The 18917-nt window shown below is 36.2% G+C and overlaps 1 protein-coding gene across 1 annotated transcript in view; it reads left to right on the forward strand.

The window, feature by feature from the left end:
* Ankfn1 (ankyrin repeat and fibronectin type III domain containing 1) overlaps positions 1 to 18917 on the forward strand; it is a 158344-nt gene that overhangs the window by 94523 nt on the left and 44904 nt on the right. The window contains exons 12-14 of the mRNA XM_090351739.1: positions 4673 to 4888; positions 15145 to 15311; positions 17966 to 18116. Coding sequence (XP_090207865.1) covers positions 4673 to 4888; positions 15145 to 15311; positions 17966 to 18116 — 534 coding nt within the window. The remainder of the gene's footprint in view (positions 1 to 4672; positions 4889 to 15144; positions 15312 to 17965; positions 18117 to 18917) is intronic.

Raw genomic sequence — 18917 nt, forward strand, 5'->3', positions numbered from 1 at the left:
AAAAGCAATGTAAATCAAAACAACTCTAAGATTCCACCTCACTCCAGTTAGAATGGCCATGATCAAGAAATCTAATAACTGATGTTAGAGGGGATGTGGCCAGGAAGAATCACTACTACACTGTTGGTGGGAATGCAAACTTGTTCAACCACTATGGAAAGCAGTATGGCAGTACCTCAAAAGACTAAACACAGATCCCCTATAACCCAGCAATTCCACTACTTGGCATTTACCCAATCATCCAGAAATAAGCACATACTAAATCCACTAGCACAACGATGTTCATCGCAGCACTTCTTACCATAGCAAAGATATGGAACCAATCCAGATGCCCCTCAGTTGATGAGTGTATCAACAAGATGTGGTATTTATACACAATGGAATTCTATGCTGCTATCAGAAAAAACATCGCCTCATTTGTAAGGAAATGGAAAGACTTAGAAAAAATCATATTAAGTGAAGTAAGCCAGACTCAAAAGGAACATAGGCTCAATGATTTCCCTCATTTGTCATAATCAGTAGAAATCTTGGGATCTTCTAGCAGAGATTTACAATAGAGCAAAACCTAGATACATAAGGCCATGTAGGATGATGCTAATGAAAGGACCTCCAGGATATAGAAACAAAAGCCATATAATGAGTGATTGTTGTCCTTAATGTACTATGTTATTTCTCATCTCTTTTGCTGTCCTCTGATTATCTCATATTGTTACAGTATTTCACCTTGTTATCTGATATATTGTATATATGCTTATTTGGTAATTTGCAATCAGATAGGGAATGGGGAAAACAAGATGAAGGGCGGGGGTTGGAGGAGGGAAATGGAGACCAAGACATGAGAAAGGATATCAATGTTTGTGAAGTAATGCACCTTCTATCTGGCGAATATAATGTAACCCTTCTATCAATTACAATTACAATAAAAATATATGGAAAAAGAAGAGCCCAGGTCAAGATTGTTTCACTGCAGAATTATATAAGACTTTTAAAGATGTGTTAATACCTATACTCTTGAAACTTGTTCAAGAAACAGAAGCAGAGCGAGCCATCCCAAACTCATTCTATGAAGCCAATATCACACTCATCCCCAAACCAGGGAAGAACCCAACAAAAAAAGAAAACTACATATCAGTCTCTCTGATGAACACAAACGCAAAGCTTTTCAACAAAATACCAGCCAACAGAATCCAGAGATAAATTTTAAAAATTACACACTGTGATCAAGTAGGCTTCATCCCACAGATACAAGGCTGATTTAACAATCGCAAATCAATTAATATAATACATCATATTAATAGAATTAAGGTTAAGAATCATATGATAATTTCTCCAAGCGCCAAGAAGGCATTTGACAAAAACAACATCCATTCATGTTGAAAGCATTAGAGAAAATAGAAACAGGAGGTACATTCTTTAAAATAATTAAAGGCATTTATGACAGACCTATAGGCAGTATCATACTAAATGGAGAAAGACTAAAACTATTAACCTTAAAATCAGGAACAAGATAGGAACTACTCTTCAGCATAGTGCTGGAATCCTTAGCCAGAGCAATATGATATGAGAAGGACATTAAAGGGATACACATGGGGAAAGAAGGAATTAAGCTATCCTTATTTGCAGATGACCTGATCCTCTACCTGAACGACCCAATAAATTCTACTCCCAAACTCTTAGAACTAATAAACCACTTTGGCAAAGTAGCAGGATACAAAATCAACCTTCAAATGTTAGTAGCCTTTCTGTACACCAACAATACAAAAAAACAGAAAGAGAAATCAAGAAAATGATCCCATTTGCAATAGCCCCAAAAAGAATAAAATATTTAGGAATTAACCCAACCAAGGATTAAAGGAATGATTTAATTAAAACTATAAAAGCCCAAAGAAAGAAATCAAAGAGGATACTAGAAAATGGAAAGACATCCAATACTCATGGATAGGTAGAATCAACATTGTGAAAATGGCCATACTGACAAAATTGATATACAATTTCAATGCAATCCCCATCAAAATCCCAAGGATTTACTGAAATACAAGGCATAATCCAAAGGTTCATGTGGAACAACAGAAGACCTAGAATAGGCAAAGCAATTTTAGGCAAAAAGAGCAATGAGGGTGGTATTACACTACCAGAATTCAAACTCTACTATAACAAAAACAGCATGGCACTGGCACAAAAAATAGACCAGAAGATTAATGGAAAAGAATAGAAGATCCAGAAATAAAACCATATACCAATAGTCAACTTATATTCGCTAAACAAGCCAGAGATATACAGTGGAATAAATACAGCCTCTTCAATTATTGGTGCTAGGAAAACTGGGCAGCCACATGCAGAAAACTAAAAACTGATCCCAGCCTGTCACCATGCATGAACACTAACTCAAAATGGATCAAAAATCTCAATATCAGACCTGAAGACAAGACAAGAGTAGGAAAGGCACTGGAATTCATAGGCACAGCCAAAACTTCTTAAACAGAGTCCCAGGGTCACAACAAATTGAAGAGAGACTTGACAAATGGGACAGCCTAAAAATAAAAAGTTTCTGTACAGACGAAGCTACTAAAGTAAAAAGCCAGCAAATAACTGGGGAAAATTATTTATCAATAATACATCAGATAAATGCTTAATAGTCAATATCTACAGGGAACTCAAGAAACTAATCCCCCTCCCCCAATCCCAACAAACCAATGACTAAATGGTCTAGGGAACTGAAGAGAGACTTATCAGAGAAAGAGGTTAAAAACGACAAAGAAACATATGAGAAAATGCTCATCCTCCATGGTCATAAAGGAAATGCAAATAAAAACAACCCTAAGATACCACCTTACCCCAATCAGAATGGCCAATGTTCTGAACTCAGACAACAACAAATGCTGGCAGGGATGTGGACAAACAGGAACCCTACTGCACTGCTGATGGGAATGTAAACTAGCATAACCACTCTGGAAGGCAGTTTGGAGGTCCCTCAAAAAACTAAAAACAGACCTTCTCTATGATCCAACCATACCACTCCTAGGCATCTACCCTGAGCATCATAACCCATGGTAGATAAAGACACCTGCACAGCCATGTTCATCACTGTACTATTCACAACAGCCAAGTGATGGAAACAACCCAGATGCCCATTACAGATGAATGGATATAAAAATGTGGTACATATATACAGTGGAGTTCTACATAGCCACCAGACAAGATAAAATAATGACATTCACTGGGAAATGGATGAAACTTGAGCAAATCATGCTGAGTAAGATAAGCCAAGACCAAAGGAACAAAAGGCGCATGGTCTCCTTGATATGTGGACATTAGATCCTAACAGTACAAGAGCGATGACTCAATACTCAGGTACTCAAGGTCACTGAAATGATCTTGGAGATATAAATATAACTATATAGATATATACATCTATGATGGGATATATATTCTATAGACATTGATGTATTATATAGGTCAATATGCATCTATGACATACAAGCTCTCAGCTTAATTTTAATTTTGTTCTTAAATTTATGTGCCAGTGATTATGTATATTGATTCCATTCTTGAATACTTGTTTTCAGACTTGATATTTGAAATATAATGTAAAAATTTAGGGTTAATAAAATCTTTTAATAAAAAATAGCCTGCTGAATTAATTTTTCTCTATCAACAATTATTTGTGAAATTCCTTATTCATTACTGGTCTGATCTTTCTGAGGAAGAATAAAAGGCTTTATACATAGTCTCTAACTATGAGCATATACTACAGTGTTTTCATAGATTTGAATATTGGCTGACTGGCTTATTTACACTTACAAATCCCAGTTCTACAATGCCTTTCACATTAGTAGGTCATCTCATCATCACTTAAGTGAGTACACAAAAATAACATTGCAGATGAGAAGATTTAGAATTTTCAATGGATATATACATATATTTTAAGTAATATAAGAGGGGGTATCTTAATCACATAATGCTCTAGGTTAGGAACTTTGAACACACTTATTTGTAAAACTGCTATTTATTTCACCAACACTCACTGGGCTCCTGAACATTTAATATGGCATCCTTCCTATCTTTCTAAAAGTACTATCTACCTCAGTTGACCTAAGCAATTTCAACAAATATTTAAATAAACTTAACTCCCTAAAATGCAGAAGTAAGTCAAACCAGGTCAATCACCTGATTAAAGTATCTTGAAGGGAATGTGCAGTCATTTGGGGGACTGCACAGTGTGCTACATTGTTAATTCATTTCTTCATTTTGAACAACCCCACCTCATAGTGTTCTAGCTTACTGTAGATCTCTTGAAAACTCCACAAGTAGCATACTTGAAATATCAGGCATTTTTCTTTAAAACATCTGGGATTGTCTTCAAGTGCTGGTAACTGAGGTTTATGTGCTGGTGTGTCTATGTGGGTAAGAGATATTTACAGATACTGAATTTGCTTTAAAAAATGTAATTTTTCTGCCTCTTGCTATAATCTTTGTTAGGTTCATTGTGAGACATTTTCTTTGAGCTTCTTCTAAGCACATTTCTGTGATGCCACATAGTCTAGATCTTTAAAAAAAAAACAAAAATAAAAAACAGCTTCTCAGAAACCACATAATTATTCCTACTGTCTTTTGTTGCATTGCGTTGCCTTGCTCTTATCATCTAAGCTACCAGTAATCTATTTGTTTCTAGAATTTACTTGGAACACACAACTTGGGAAGAGTTTACTATGAGCCCATTAAAGACCGTCATGGAAACATGCTCATTGTCACCATCAGAGAGGTGGAGATGCTTTACTCCTTTTTTAACGGCAAGTGGATGCAGATCTCAAAGCTGCAAAGCCAGAGGAAGTCTCTATCAACACCGGAAGAACCAACAGCCTTAGACATTTTGCTCATTACTATACAGGCAAGTAGGAGTTTCTTTTTTATTTTTTTAATAGTAGACATTAGACACATAACTAGAGAACAGATTTCAACTCCCATCATCTAATTGGAAGCACATATCTTTCTTCTATGCTATATCACATTTTGTGGGTTGAGTACTAAGCAGCTTAGATACAAACTTGGGATGGATGGCACACATGCCCTAAAGCAATCCCCTCCTCTCTTTTCCTGTTTTCCTTCTTTTATTTTTTTCTCTCTTTCCTTCCCTTCTCTCCCTCTCTCCCTCCCTTCCTGGTTAACTCAGTGTTCAACAAAATTGTATAGAACTCTCCTGGCAGCTGGATTAAAAAGGCAAAAGCATTCATACTGAGTTCCATGCAACCAATGAAATGTATCTATAAGAAAGTCCATTTGGAGTAATACAGATGGAAGGTCTGATCACACATGAACATTGAAAATCCAAGCTTCAGCCCCAGTAACTATTCATAGTCACCTTAAACAGCTACCTTACTTTCAATCTCAGTTTCCCAAATGAGGAGTATCTAGTGGAATAATCTCACCTGTTCATTATTCACACCAGCCCAAACCAAGACGAAGTCCAATACAGCAAAGTTAAGCTAATTGGTCAAAGCCAATGTCTCTGGATTTGATTTTATGGAATTTGGGTTCATAGAAAATTGATAGAGCATACGTGCATGTATGAATAAGGTGGGGGCAGGGAACACAGACACATTCGTGCCTCCCTTCTTCACCTTTTATAAGCAAGCGCTAAAAGAAACATTTTTAAAATCATAATAAATTGAGCTTTTACAGGGTGACTAATACACTAATCCCCTATAGGGATAAACTGGGGTCTGTGCTCCTTTTTCTCCTAGGAACATAGCAGGCCCCAGCATGATATAATACCTGGTTTCTCCTAGACTTATTACATTAAAAATGTGTTACAGGTGCAGAAAAATTCCAATCTGGTGAAAGGTTGTTAGAGGAAACCAAAAATAGAGGCAGGATCAGGTTTCCACACGGATCCAAGTGGAAAATTTACCCCCGCTGACTGGCACATTCCTGCTTGATGTCATTCCCACCCACCCCCACTTTTCTGTCCCCTTTTCCCACTTTTTCTCTCTTCCTGCCTACTCACATAGGTGTTTCACTAAAGTAGAAATAAGAAATAAAACTCCTAGGATTGGTATCCTATTACTCCTACACTTAAGAATCATGTCAGCAGTTGGCTCTGTCAACTCAACATAATGGTTGAGACATCTTTTTTTTTCCATTTTGCCAGTCCTGGGGCTTGAACTCAGAGCCTAAGCACTGGCTCAAAGCTAGTGCTCAATCACTTGAGCCACAACTTCACTTCCAGATTTTTTTTTGGTGGTTATTGTGAGTTTCATGGACTTTCCAGCCCAGGTTGGGATCACACCACAATCCTCAGATGTTAACCTCCTGAGTAACTAGGATTACAGGTGTGAGCCACTGGTGCCTGGCTCAAACAAGTCTTAATGATAGATAAAGCATGCTAAGTGATGTCCACAAGAGCAAGCCACAAATGTTCCATTAGAGCAGTGGAATGAGGATCACCAGGTGTCCTGATAGAGGCCTGAGGTTCTTCCTGCTACCTCATATACACACTCATTTGCAAGGAGACCAGTTGGCTATGATTCCTGACCACATCTATTCTGTTTGTATTGTGACTAGAACAAGTGACTTATTTCTTTGTCCCTTGTATCTCTTTCTCTACAGAAAATTCTACTTCATGGGGCTCTAATGAGAATTAAATGAGTTAATACATAAAGCATTAGAAAAAACAAATATTAGTGATTTTTATTATTATTTCACTTAGAAGAATCCAAGCAATGTTAGACTCCGTTCAGGACACACACAGTTCATCCCTTTGTCCCTATTCTCCCAGGAAACCTCTGCTACTGGCCAGTTATCCCTTAAGGTATTATATCACTCATCTAGCTTGTACAAAAAAAATTAATAGAAGCTGTATAGCGATATGAATGGAAATGGCAAAATGAAAATTCCCCTTGAACAACTTACTATGCTAATGAAAAAAATAAAAGTTGTATAGCCATAGCTAGGCATAAGACAGAAGCCTCCCGGCATTCATGTGGTTGACTCAAAAAGATTACAAGTTTCAGGACATCTTTCGTTATTATAGACCTTGTCTCAAACTACTAAAAGGGAGGAAGAAAAGAAAGAGGAGGAGGACGTAGGAATAGAAAGGTTGCATAAAAACAGGGTTTTCAGGACCGGGAGTTTGGCCTAGTAGTAGAGTGTTTGCCTAGCATGCAGAAAGACCGAGTTCAATTTCTTGGTACCACATACATAGAAAAAGCCATTAGTGGTGCTGTGGCTCAAGTGGTAGAGCTCTAGTCTTGAGAAAACCCAAAGACAATGCTCAGGCCCTGAGTTCAAGCCCTAGGACTGGCAAAACCAAAACCAAAACAAAAAACAGGTTTTTTTTTAAAAAATGTAAGGGTTGAAAAACATCTTAGCAATAGGACCCTAGCAAAACTGCAGTATCCAGCCCCCTCAAATGCTTAACCTTCTCAAATCCTGTATGGTGAAAATTGATCTTGCTCAAATATGTATATGTGGAAGATAAAAATATTTCTTATGCTTGCCTGGGAAGTAAAAGACTATGGACAAGCCAGAGTCCCTCTGAGTAAGCTAATTGGCAGTGAGGATACTTCCCATATTCAGGCCTCTCGTGAATGCTGGGTTATTCTATCCATGATCTTTGTAGTAACTTCAATAACTGAATACTTCACATGTGAGGTATTTACTGGAAGATTAATTCCTCACATGTGCATTATCTACTCAACTTTGTAACATTTTGTCATGTCTCATATTATTTGATTGCCATGAAAAACTAGCCAAGTTAATTAATTCCTTTCTTTTCTTTTTTACTTTTTATTGTAATTAATAGAAGGGTTACAGTTATATTTGCCAGATAGAAGGTGCATTACTTCACAAACATTAATACCCCTTCTCATGTTTTTGTCCCCATTTCCCTCTTCCCACCCCTCCCCTCATCTTGTTTCCCCTTCCCTATCCTATATCAAATAAACAAAAAATGTATATACAATATACCAGATAACAAGGGAAGATACTGTAACAATATGTGAATAACCAAGGGACAACAAAAGAGATGAGAAATAATATAGTATAAGTAATTCCTTTATATCCAGTTCATACATGAAATATGGATATCAAGAAAATAACTTGACAAAGTCTTAGTTGCCAAAAAAAAAACTTTAGCTGGATGAACACTAGGCCCACATCTCTCAGCAGCTAGTCTGGTGCCGTCCTATTATAACATGCTGCTTTACTCACTGTCCCCCATTTTCTCTATCTACTTTCTTACAAGAATGTCCTAGGGAAGCTGCAGTGATTCTTGCCTTCTCTTTCCCCCATCTCTGCTCTTTTCCCCCTCTCCATAGGCATTCTTTGCCACTTCCAGGTATATACCATCTTCTTACATTTTTAGGTGGCCAAGACCTCTTCTGCCATTTGTGCTGTTTTGGGTTGTGTTTTCTGTTTTTTGCTTGCTGTGCACTTCTACTCTTTCTGCCCTCAAGAAGCATTTAACACAGATATTTAAAACTATAGGAATCTAGGCACCTATAGTTCATACCTGTTTAGTCCTCAATACTCCCGAGTTTGAGATCTGAGAATTATCACTCAAAGCAAGCTCGGTGTGACTCAAAACCAGCTCATACAGGAAAGTCTGTGAGACTCTTAGCTCCAACCACCACCAAAAAGCTGGAAGTGGATGTGGGTAAAGTGGTAGAGTATCAGTAGTGAGTGGAAAAAGCTAAGGGGGTACCCAGGCTCTGAGTTCAAGACCCAGTACTGGTACTAAATTAATAAACTATAGGAATCAGAATGAGCTACATCTTGCTGTACTTATGAATCAACTGAGTTCAATCAAAAATGTATTCACTAATACTCACATAAACATTAGTAATAATTACTAAAGAGTAGAAAAGGCCTAAATGTCTAATAAGTGATTAATGTTTAAACAAAATGCAATATATATTTATATATGTATCCTAATATATAATGGAATTTATTCAGCCATAAGAGTGAAGTATGATTTCATGAGTCTTGAAAGCATTATGCTAAGGAAAAGAAGCAAAACAAAAAATGCCACATGTTGTATGACTTAATTCATACATTATATTCATTAATGAGCAAACTTAGAAAGACAAAGTACATCAATGGTTTTTAAGGGTAAGAGGCGGAGAAATTAGCAAAGAGAGCTAATAAATGTGAGGTTTCTTTCTGGAGAACTGGAATGATCTGGAATTAGACACAATCAATGTTGCATAGCATTATAAATACACTAAATACCACTGAATTAACACTTCACACTTTATAAAGATAAATTTACAAGTTGTATCTCAATTTTAAAAATAATTAGAACCAAGAGTCCTAAAGAGAGAAGCCCTATTAAGCTTCAGCTAATTAGAGTAGAAAACATATTCCCAGAGTCCCATTTTCCACTTATTATTTCTGCTTATTATTACATATTCCATTTATTAAAGAGAAGCTGGAAATGTAGAGGTTATGGTAAGTCTCTTTGTTTTTAAGTTACAAAACAACTCAGAAATTTAAATTATTTATAATATGTATAATTTGGGCCCCAAAGAGACCACTAGCTACCATTTTGTGACTTCTGCCATTGCCACCAATCAGTTTCCATACTTCCTCCAGCAAAAGAAAAAGCCCTGCAATTACAGAAAAGCAACTGCTTTTTGTTCCTTTAGCAAGCTTTTAAGAAAGCTGATGAAGGACAACCGGTTGAATATACCCTTCCTAGACACTAATATAGTGAATTCTCTCCCAGAAGCCCACACCCAGTCCCCTGTGGGCCTTTTATTTCATATTTAATACTTTTATCTTCAATACCAACTAGATGCCAGGCACCCTTTTAGGTTTCATAGTAAGAAACAAATGTTGAGGTTCATGCTATCAAGGAGCTCAGTCAAAGGACTGTAAATAAATCAAGGTACTACAAAACAATGAAACCAGAGCCTGACAGTAATTCAAATAGTATACTATAGAACATACAGCTATTGATGTCTATAAAGCCATTATAATTCTATCTGAAAATATTTGGAAAGATATTACAGAAGACATGACATTTGTCTGAGCCATGAAGGTAAATTATCAGGTAGAAAAAAAGAAGAGAGCAAGAAAAGGGAATGAGGGAGGATTTAAATGAATGCAATTAAATTATCTACAGAGAATGATAAAAATAAAAATAAAAAAGACAGGAGCCAAAAGAGTAAATATCACCTTCCCTTGGGTCCACATGGACCTTACCCAATCTTATTTATCATTATTATATCTAGCTTACATGTTTCTCCCACACACTAATTATAAGTCCTATAAAGGGAAAAATCATGTCATATTCAGTTAGTGTAATTAACAATGCCTTATTGCTGGATGCTGGTGGCTCATGCCTGTCATCTTCAAGAGGCTGAAATCTGAGGATCATGGTTCAAAGCAAGCCTGAGAATAAAAGACTGGGGGGGGGGAAAGGTGCTCTTATCTCCAATAAACTACCAAAAGAGCCAGAAGTGGAGTTGTAGCTTTAAGTGACAGTGTTCGCTTTGAGCAAAGCAGTCAAAAACAGTACCTAGTTTCTTAAATTTAAGCTCCAAGACCAGCACAAACAAAGAAAGCATTATGGGTAGTAGCTGAGCTGCTTAGAAAAAGAAAGTACAATGAGTAATTTATTAGCCAACAATGAAAAAAGAGATTAGGACATATGTAGGTAAAGAAAAAGCATCCATTATGCCATTATGTCTGGAGATAGGAGACTTAACAGGCTGTAATATGTGGAGGCTGGAGATGCAGACTGGAAGTTAAGTGTGGTGATACACAGACCTATAGGTATTAATTTGAAGGCCTTTAAGTGTACTCCAGATCATATGAATGAAACAGCTTCTTCCTCCTAACATCCTCCTTCTAATTATAAATGACTATGTCAAGGTAAGAAAATACATAGTAAATGCTCAGCAATAGTCCTTTTAAAAACTGAATGAAAAATACCAGGATGGTGTTGGTTTTCACAAAATCACAGTATGTTCCTAACTCACATTCTATTTGTAGCCATTACTGACTCCTGCATGTATTTTGCTTACACACTTATCTATCCTATATTTGTTCTCCCTTAGGTTTAGGTCTTTGAAAGCATCTATTCTCATTAAATTTCAACCCTAATTATGATAGGCTTATTTTTCCAATGCACTTGGTCATTCATAGCTTTAGAACTATTCTCCAGAAAATCAAAACCACACCAAATTTGGGATCCACAAATTCGATACACACATTCTTAATTTGCTATGTCCAGAATGCCAACAAATAAGCTAAACAGACTAGCCCTAAGAACCAATCATTACTGATCCATTGCTCAATCTGTTTATGATTTCCATACCACTTTCATTATCCACAAATCTTCAAGACAGATATTCAACTTGCCAAAGTAATGCACCTCTCCTTTTTCCAGGTTATCTAGTGAAACAGATTACACTGGAGACTTCTGCCAATCTCAGATATTAAAGGTGTCTGCATGATACACTTTCCAAAACCATGTGGACTTCTCTTTAATGTCTCAGGATTCCCTAGGTGACTTAAAATTGATGGTTCTCATTTTTCCCTGCGATCAATAAGTTGGGCATCTTTAATTACTAGAATCATTCTGTATAGAAACACAGGGAGAAGCCTTTCTGTTTCAAAGACAGGCATATTTGTCCATAGCCTTTAGGGACTTTCCCAGTTCTTCATGACTTCTCAAAAATAATGACCTATGGGTCTATAGCCACATCTGCTAATTCTCCTAAGATGCATATCATCAAATTTTGCTAATCAAAATCCTTCTATTTTTTCTTTACCACATCAACTATCTCTCCCTTTGGTTATTTATTTCCTAAAACACTATCTTGACTGAACTTCTTCCAGTAATGACTTACCTATGATCTGTTCTAAAGAGACTTCATAGAAGATACTAATAAATTCATTCTTAACCATAACCTAATATTAGTAAGAATATCTTCCATCTTGTCAATAAAATATTTTTAACTTTTGTCAAATGTCTTTGCTTTGGTTAGTCTTTGTTTTTCTGTACACACAACCAATTGTGACTTTTCTCATTTTGTAACTTCTGATATTCCTCTACTCTGACCTGATTTGTACATGTTATATACCTATTTTAAACAAACTATTTTTGTATAAAACTAAAATAATTGTATTTTTGTATAAAAGAGCACAGAGCAATTTAAAAAAATCAGCCCTACCATTAACTCCATAGTCTTGTTCAAGGACAGAACAAAAATGCTGGGCATATGGCTCAGTGGTACAGCACTTGCCTAGCATGTGCAGGGTCTTGAGCTTAACCTCCATCTAAGACAGGAGTAAGGAAGAGAAACAGATACAGAGACAAGGGACAGAAACAAAATAAAGAAAAAGCAGAAAATAAAAATATAAGACAAATATTCCTTCCACAAGAGCCTATACTATCTCTATTTAAAAAGTAATTTCAGTATACTATGATCATCTATTTACCAATCTGTTTGTTTCAGCTTCCACAATAGTTTGGATCATATCATGTTTATCTGAAACTTGAATGTTTCCCATAGTGCTAGACATATCACACAGTAGTGTTATCAATAGTGATATCAGCAGTGTTCACCAAAAATATAGGAATATAGGAAACAGTACACAGAATATGTTATATGCTACAGATGATTAGTTCTATAGAAGAGGAATGATTCCTTCAGATATAGTGGCCCAAGAAGCCTCATACATTCCTTTTCCTTTTAGAATACTGAACAAACTTAAGTATTTGTTTTCACTTTGTTTTTTACCTTCTCTATATTTACTGTAGAGTTGACTCCCTTCATTTCATTCTTTCAACTATTTTTCTCCATATACTTTTTATTGTAATTAATAGAAGGGTTACATTATATTCACCAGATAGAAAGTACATTACTTCACAAACTTTGATACCATTTCTCATGTCTTGGTCCCTATTTCCCTCCCCCCACCCCACCCCTCATCTTGTTTTCCTCCCTTCCCTATCCAATTTCAAATAACCAAATAAGCATATATACAATATAACAGATAAGAAGGTGAAATACTATAACAATATGAGATAACCAAGGGACACCAAAAGAGATGAGCAATAACATAGTACATTAAGGACAATAATCACTCATTATATGGCTTTTGTTTCTATATCCTGGAGGTCCTTTTAAATATTTATTTTATTTTTATTTTATGTATGTATGTATGTATGTATGTATGTATGTATGTATGTATGTATGTATGTCAGTCATGGGGCTTGAACTCTGGGCCTGGGCACTGTCCCTGAGCTCTTCAGGTAGGCTAGTGCTCTACCACTTGAGCCACAGCATCACTTCTGGTTTTCTGATGGTTAATTGGATATAAGAGTCTCATGAGCTTTTAGTTCCTGGGCTGGCTTTGCACCCTGAGTAGCTAGGATTTCAGATGTGAGCTACCAGAGCCCAACTCAAATATTTATTTTTATTAATGTTATTGATAGAAAAAATGCAGCTGTAAATATTTAGAACACATAATGATATTTTGATATGCTATATACTATAGAAAATTAAAACAAGATAATTAACATTTCTAGCACCTAGTCTACTTTTCATTTTTGTGAAGATACAATTGACGTTTACTCATAGTTATTAAAATCTTTATGGAAACCAGGCTAAATTCTAGCCTACAGAAAGCTTTTCCTTCTAATCAGTATTGATTCATCATCCCCTTTGTTTCCCACCCCATACTGCCCTAAGTTTACAAACATCTAATGTAGCTGGGCGCAGTGGCTTACACCTGTAATCCTAGCTATTCGGGAGGCTGAGATTTGAGGATCATGGTTCAAAGCCAAGCCTGGGCACTAAAGTCTATGAGACTCTTATCTTCAGTTAACCACTAGAAAATGGGAAATGGGGCTGTGGCTCCATGGGTAGGGCAGTAACCTTGAGTTGAAGAGCTCAGGGACAGTGCCCAGGCCCAGAGTTCAAGATCCATGACCCATTTAAAAAAAAAGAAAAGAAAAAAATGTCTAATGCACCAATATAGGAAGTGAGTAGGAAAGGAATGGCTCTATTTTCCAATAGTTCATTATCTGAGTCCCTGCAGCTGTACAGAAAGGAAAGTCACAATCTGAATAGTTATTAGAGAACTGATCATCTATAAAACAAAATTCCATTCAACATCCCATTCTGCATAACTCGACTGGCACTTGTTATGCTAACAAGTTCATTCAATTTCTGCAGATTGTGTCATATTTTAATGTGACAATACAATAAAATTTCAGTACAATTTCACTACATGGCAAAATAGAATTTTAGGAAACTAAGAAAGATAGATAATGTAGAGACCTAATCAATTCAGTGCAAAGCCACTGACAATTGAGATTTTAGAAATGGTAGACCAATTAATGATTGAAGAATATATGATGAACAAGAACTTCATGAGAACATCACTTGAATATCAAAACTTTTTTAAGGTTCCAGGATAAAAACAGGCATTCAAATACTTTTGAAAAACTTACTCTCTTCATGATGACATTGCAAATGTCAATATGCAGGTAGCACCAGATATCATATAATTTAAACAATTCAGCCAACGATAAGTTTTAACTTTTAGTTCATTCTCTAAATTGGTAAACAGTTACCACTGAAATTAAATGTTAATAAGATCAAATGTCTCTGTTGAGACCTTTCTTTATAAATTTCTAAGCCAAAAATATCAACCAAGCCTTTCTTAACTACTTAAAATTTTAGCTTATTAATGGTTTATTTAAAATAGGCTTTTCTATTTTAATTCACTGGAATTATGGAGTCCTGTGCATTGTCAACTATCAACTTTTTCATCCATCTAAAAATAGAAACTATCTGAAGGAGGGAAATTATGAATCCTGTCTTTTATTATCTGCCTCTACTATTCCCAATCACAACCCACAAACCTATCCTTTGTACAGAAATATGAGAAATAATTACCATGCAAAATATGTCGAAAGACTGATGCTGGTTTGGAAGGGAATTCTTCTGAAGATTAGTTGTGACACCAACACTTGCCCAGCATTCACGGCAGTATGTGAGGGTTCTTACCTAATTTGTCACAGCTCCTTTTCATAGCAGGCCCAAACTTAGAAAAGAACAGATTTCTTTGCAAGTCAGATTTCTTTGCAAGGTGTTTTTGTTCACTTAATTTTGTTTCACCCTGCAGGACATTCTCTCCTATTACAAAAGGAGTCATCAGCGTCTCTCTCCTGGATTATACCTAGGTTACCTAAAGCTATGTAGCTCTGTGGATCAGATCAAAGTCCTCGTGACTCAAAAGCTGCCCAACATTCTCTGCCATGTGAAGATCCGGGAAAACAATAATATTTCCAAGTAAGTTGTCAAGTGTTCGCATTTCCCAGCAACAACATGAAGTAACCAATCTAATGTAAAGAAAAGTGAAGTTTTACTTGCTAATGTAGCTTCTGTGGCAAGATGTCCCACAGCACATTGGAACAGTGGCAAAGCTGAACTTTAGTATTAGATAAAAAAAAGCAGTGTTGATCCATAGGCAAGGCAAATACATTAGAAGGGCACTATCCTTTGTTGGCTCTCTTAGTGTAAACACTCAAATGGTTAATGAACAGATGACCTTGACTTTCCATACCATTATTCCTAATTTAAAATAACTACACTATTTTTTTTTCTTTTTGTGTCTAATCTCATCTATGGGAATGGGATCTGGGAGAACTACCAATTTTTTCTGATTGTATAGGCCTCCCACCCATTTCTCTTTCTCCCTAGCCCTAACCTCCCAGCCTGAGAGCCTTATATGTTTATCACATACCTTTATGGTTCTTTAGGGAAGAAAAGAAAATAACAAGGCACCAGCTTCAAGAAGTTTGCTCCATGGTTTGGCATTTGGTGAATTACAGTTAGCTTTGGGAAAGTTGCCCAATCTTGATAATCTGGCTCAACTTTACAACCCTAACAGCAAGCCTCTGAAAGTCTTATATTATGAACTGAATTATTCTCAACATGAAAATAAAGAAAAGAAAAATAATATGGAATACAATAAACCTCCAGATTTTTTCAGGCTTTAACATTCAAACTAGAATCTCAAATTCTAGTTACACCGATGGATTTGCCTAACCAAAGGAGACTCGAACTTGCTAATTTAAAATTTAGTCCCTAAGCCAGATGTCGGAGGTTCACACCTGTAATCCTAGCTCCTCAGGAAGGTAAAATTTGAGTATTGTAGCTTGAAGCCAGCAATGGTAGAAAAAGTCTGTGAGACTCTCACTTCCAATTAACCAGCAAAAAAAAAAAAAAAAAAAAAAAGCAGAGCTGATTGCTCAAATGGTAGAATGTTAGCCTTAAATACATCAAGCCCCACTACTGGCATACACACATACATACACACACACACACTCACACACACACACACACAATGTCAGGAATTTATAATGTCTCACAAGGTTTACATGATCAAATAGAGAAGGAAATAATGATGTTGATGATTGTCACTCAAGAGAACTTACTGACCACCATATTTTCTTTCACTTATCAACTGGACCTGGGCTTTAAGTCTGCCATCTGGTGGTTACTTCAACAGTAAAATTTTGTTATATTTAGAATCCTTAAACGGTTACATGGGCCACTTGTGGGTTGGATTGACAGAAATCATTTTTAAACATTTCTAAATTTGTGTTTAAAGAGCTTAGACTCATCTTCTAGTGGTTATGCTAATAGGATTCAAGGTTTGTACAGAAGGTGTCAGCAGTAGAGGTGTTTCATCAATTATTACTGGTGATTCATTTTCTAATTTGATTAGAAACTCTACTTTAGATTTGGGATATGTATACATATGCTAGTGATCAACCTCTTGTTCAGTTCAATATTAGTGATGAGAAAAAAGCAATGATTTTCAAGCAGATTTTAATGTATACTCAGACCACTAAATGACTTTTTTTCCTCTTACTGAGGTTTTATATTTTATTTTAATATTTTATTTTAAGCTCAGGCCACAATCAATTTGGTGTTCTGATCCACAGATTGGAACCCATGGACCTATGACCCTTCAGAAAGAGCCTTTGGAGCTTTTAGTGTGGGAACACATGTCAGGACCTCCTCTTTTTCCATCACTAGGAAAGAGGGCTGCCTTTCCTCTATAGTCTGCTCTTAAGAACACAATGCTACTCCCTGTAGATTTTGAAGAAGAAACAGGGCCAGTTGAATGTGTTGAGTGACTTAACACTAAATTACCTGTGGAGACAATGTTGCCCAAGAGGCACTTACCTTGCTCTTTTCAAGTTCCTTTTGAAGATCAACCTTTGGGGGGGACTAATCAGATGTGCTTTCCTACCACCATCATTCTTCTCCCTTCCCTTCTGTGTGACATTTGGAAAAGTTCATTAGGAAGCACTCTAGAGAATGTAGAATTTAAAAAAAGATTAACTGATTTGGGAGGAGGATGGAAGCAGTGATGTGTGTCCTCTAGTTCCTTTTATTGAAATTGTCTGTGTTCCTGTTTGTGATTTTCCTCAAGCTTTTGGATGGGGAAAGAAACCAAAATAGTCCCCATGATTACAGCAGGCCAGAGTTGAAATGTGCCATGTGGTTTGTTGCCTGAGTTGGATCAAAATCCTGTGGTTACCCAACTGCAGAATTAACCAGCAGATGCCCCTGTGGTAAAAATGTAGACTCTAAAAAGTTACAGAGAATCTACAGGAAAAGAATAAGGACAGTCAGGGAATTATTTCGAATACTCGAAAGCTTCAGTCTCAAAAACTGATCAATACAAATCAGATCTATTGTTCTTAGGTATATGGGGCTTGCTAGGTGAAATAAAAAGTAAATTAATTAGAAATATCTTGTTTTAAATTCCATTTAGATTGAAAAACTCATTTGAATTTCATGAATTACATAGGTCTTGTTTAACCTTCAAAAATTGGTTATCCAGGTTCTGGACCTTTACATTTAGAAAGTTCTGAGCTATATTCTGAACTTTTGTTATATTTCTAATTTTAACTTGACTCAATATACAGAGAGGAGTGGGAATGGATCCAAAAGCTTTCTGGCTCTGAATCTATGGAAAGTATGGATCATACTTCTGACTGCCCGATGCAATTGTTCTTCTACGAGCTCCAGATGGCAGTGAAAGCTCTCCTTAAGCAGATCAATATACCTCTACACCAGGTACTAGACCTTACCATTTTTATCTTCTTTTTATGGATCACAGAAACTGTGTTTTAGGGTAAAACTTATTCGAGACAAATGTGCAAGTTTGTTTTCATTTATTTAAATACCACTCTGCATGTGCATGCCCATTATGAATTTAGTGCCTCCAAGTAGCCTCAGCTGCACTTCTACTTCTTTCCCTACCTACTTTGTATTGGCCTTTTTTAAGTTTTCCAGATCCCAATATAATGATCAAGATAAAATCATATAATATACTTCAAAAGACAACAGGCTCAATCTCAGTCTAGCATGAAAAATCTGTGTGTGTGTGTGTGTGTGTGTGTGTGTGTGCACGTGCTCACGTGGGCATGTGTGTGCATGCATAAACAAAAAGTGTATGGCAATATGTGCAGATAAATTATTTAAGAATAAGAGAATAATAGTAGTGAGGTCTAAAACAAAAGCCAAGTTATGTCATAATGTCTCTACATAAAGAATTACATATCAAAATATTCTTATTTAAATCCAATGTGAACATTATAAGTCCACAAACAAGTACCTTTAAGGAAAACTGTTGGATTTGAAAAGATCTAGTAAAGGCTAGTTCTGTAAGGCTCTGTCTAGGAGTTTAACATGATGTAGCATTCAGCTGCCTCTATGTGTGTTATGTGTGTATGTGTACATGCACAACATGGTTTCTGCAACAAGAAAGGACCAAGTTTATCATGTATTAAAATAACAGAAGTTACTGGCTCTCTTTTAATAAGAAAAAAACAATGACAGAAGCAGAAGAATCAATTCGATTTGGAAAGAATCTTT

This window comes from Megascapheus bottae, chromosome 17, assembly GCF_031878675.1.
Source record: "Megascapheus bottae isolate mThoBot1 chromosome 17, mThoBot2.hap1, whole genome shotgun sequence".
Classification (NCBI taxonomy): domain Eukaryota; kingdom Metazoa; phylum Chordata; class Mammalia; order Rodentia; family Geomyidae; genus Megascapheus; species Megascapheus bottae.